Source organism: Rosa rugosa, chromosome 1, assembly GCF_958449725.1.
Source record: "Rosa rugosa chromosome 1, drRosRugo1.1, whole genome shotgun sequence".
Classification (NCBI taxonomy): Eukaryota; Viridiplantae; Streptophyta; class Magnoliopsida; order Rosales; family Rosaceae; genus Rosa; species Rosa rugosa.
The window spans coordinates 45,010,243-45,012,635 of record NC_084820.1 but is presented as its reverse complement, the minus strand read 5'-3'; the positions used below and the strand labels follow the sequence as shown (position 1 = coordinate 45,012,635).

The 2,393-nt window shown below is 36.6% G+C and overlaps 1 protein-coding gene across 1 annotated transcript; it reads left to right on the top strand.

Moving 5' to 3' along the window:
* Positions 1 to 793: 793 nt before the first annotated feature.
* Positions 794 to 2,071, top strand: LOC133738525 (probable CCR4-associated factor 1 homolog 11). The gene has a single exon (XM_062166086.1). The coding sequence runs from the start codon at positions 927 to 929 to the stop codon at positions 1,983 to 1,985; it is 1,059 nt and encodes a 352-aa protein (XP_062022070.1). The 5' UTR covers positions 794 to 926; the 3' UTR covers positions 1,986 to 2,071.
* The last annotated feature ends 322 nt before the right edge of the window (positions 2,072 to 2,393 follow it).

The window sequence follows — 2,393 nt, the reverse complement described above, 5'->3', positions numbered from 1 at the left end:
TTTCCTGAACAGGTGTCCTGGTTGAAACAGGAAAACTTTATTTCTTTGTCTCAACTCATTTATGCAGTCCTTGAGCTCCCTCTAATGTTCTCCAGTTTTTCTTTCCCTTTTTGAACTTATTCCAGCTTGTTTGCCCCAAGAACCTGAAAATAGAAACTATTACTAAAAATAGAAACTTTCTAAAAATAGTAACTTTCCTAAACAAGAAAGATTTATTTAAGAAAATAACTAAGTAAATATGAGGAAATAACAATTAAAACCGTCGCATTAAAATGCTCCTATCATCAATGTCATGAGTTCGAATCACCATGAGAGTATGAGTGAAATCTTTTGATTTCTTTTTTAAAAAAATAATAAAAATATTAAAAAAATCATTGGGGATCCTGACATAACTTAAATCAAGTATATATATATATATATATATATATATATATATATATTTATGTTTTTAGATAATCAAAAAAATTTGAAAGTTTTGATATGTTTTATTTTAAAAAAAAATATATATTGGTTGTTATTTGATACCTAATCTAAACTTGGAGGTCCAATTTTTTTTTTTTAAACAAAATTATAATATTAATTTAGAAGGAAAAACAAAATCCTAAATCCTATATTATTCTATATTATTGGTTTTTTTCTTAATATTATTCTATATTAAGATATAGAATAATAGCGTGTCTACGCGGAAATAGACGCGGTGCAAGAAGAAGAGAGAGAGAACGACGTCGTCGTCCCCACCTAAATCCTAATAGCTGATGGAAAGGAGCCTATATAAGCCAGTGTGAAGTTTTATTTCTCATAGCTTTCGTTGTAATAGTTTCTAAATTGCAGTGATCCAAATCGCCCTCTAGGTTTTAGATCGAATGTAAATCTCGTAACTTTGAGCGTTTTGAAGTGAAATCAGTGATCTTAATTTAGAGCGTTTTATGATGATAGTTCAGAGAGGAATTCAGATCTTCCCAATTGGGCCTGCTTCTCATTTCCACGGCGGAGTTCCGGTGGTCTTCCACGGCCGACCTATGTCTCCGATTCCTCTACACCACCGCCCTATACCCCTTTATCCTCCTCAATTTCAGAGCCGCGTCCCTGTTTTCCGGGTTGTCGGCGCCCCAATTTGTGGTCAAGGATCTGTGAAGAAAGCCGATCGGTTCGAGGTTCGAAGAGTTTGTCGCTATAATTTCAAAGCCGAGATTGCCGTAATTCAGAGTCTAATCAGGGCCGGCTACCGATTTGCTAGTTTCGACACCGAATTCCCCGGGACAGTGGTTAAATCCGAAATTCCGAAACATCTGATATCTCAAGCTGTTCCGGTTGATGTGTATAAGATGATGAAGACCAATGTGGACCAGACCCATATTATCCAATTGGGTCTTTCACTCTCTGACCCATTTGGGAATTTGCCGGTTTATGATGGTGCCTACTGCTGTTGGGAGTTTAATTTCAATGATTTTGATGTAGACTGTGCTAACCATTTGCGGAATAGTGTCTCGATTGATGTCCTGAAGCGGCAAGGAATAGACTTTTCCGAAAACAAATGCACTGGTATTTGTTCTGCAGACTTTGCTGAGGAGATTGAGAGGTCTGGGCTAGTGGAGTTGCTTCCTTGCTTGACTTGGGCTACTTTCCAGAGTGCATATGATTTTGGGTACTTGATAAAGATGTTCACTGGGAACAAGGAATTGCCTGAGGATATCAAGGAGTTCATGGGCAATGTGAAGGCATATTTTGGACCGAATGTGTACGACATCAAGTACATGATGAAGTTCTGTGATGGACTGTTTGGCGGTTTGAATAGTGTGGCAGAAACCCTTGGCGTTGACCGTGTGGCTGGGAGTAGCCACCAGGCTGGTTCTGATAGTCTTTTGACACTGCAAACCTTTTTCAAGATGCTCAAGATGGAGAAGAACAAAGGGAAAGAGCTCTGGGAAGAATGTGGAGGAGTTTTGTTTGGTTTAGGAAGCTTGGATTTCTGGCATCATTGTTGATCCATTCTTTAATTTCTGTGTTGTTGTAAATTGTGAATTTTGTAACTTCCATTCTTTTGTATATAAACGATTATAATTTTTTCCAATTGCCTTTTTAATGCATTTCATTAACACATTAATCGAACTTGAATTTCTATTTGTTTACCATGTTTGAAATGCTCCGAGGCACTTCTATCTGCAATGCCCATATATCAACATGTATTTGCTTTCTGTGAGAATGGAGTATGATGATGCTTATATGTATGAACTATTTGTTATAGCCTTAAACTCAATTGTCAATCTACTAATTAAACTCAATTGTCAACCTACTAATTAAACTCAATTGTCAATTTACTAATCATTCTGGGTCCTATGTGTTCCATTTAGATCAACTAGGTGGAGGAGTAATTAGAATTTCTCTTTGTAGTT

What these genes read in the sequence shown, in the direction of transcription:
- LOC133738525 (XM_062166086.1), top strand. Translation starts at nt 927, where the DNA reads ATGATGATAGTTCAGAGAGGAATTCAGATCTTCCCAATTGGGCCTGCT.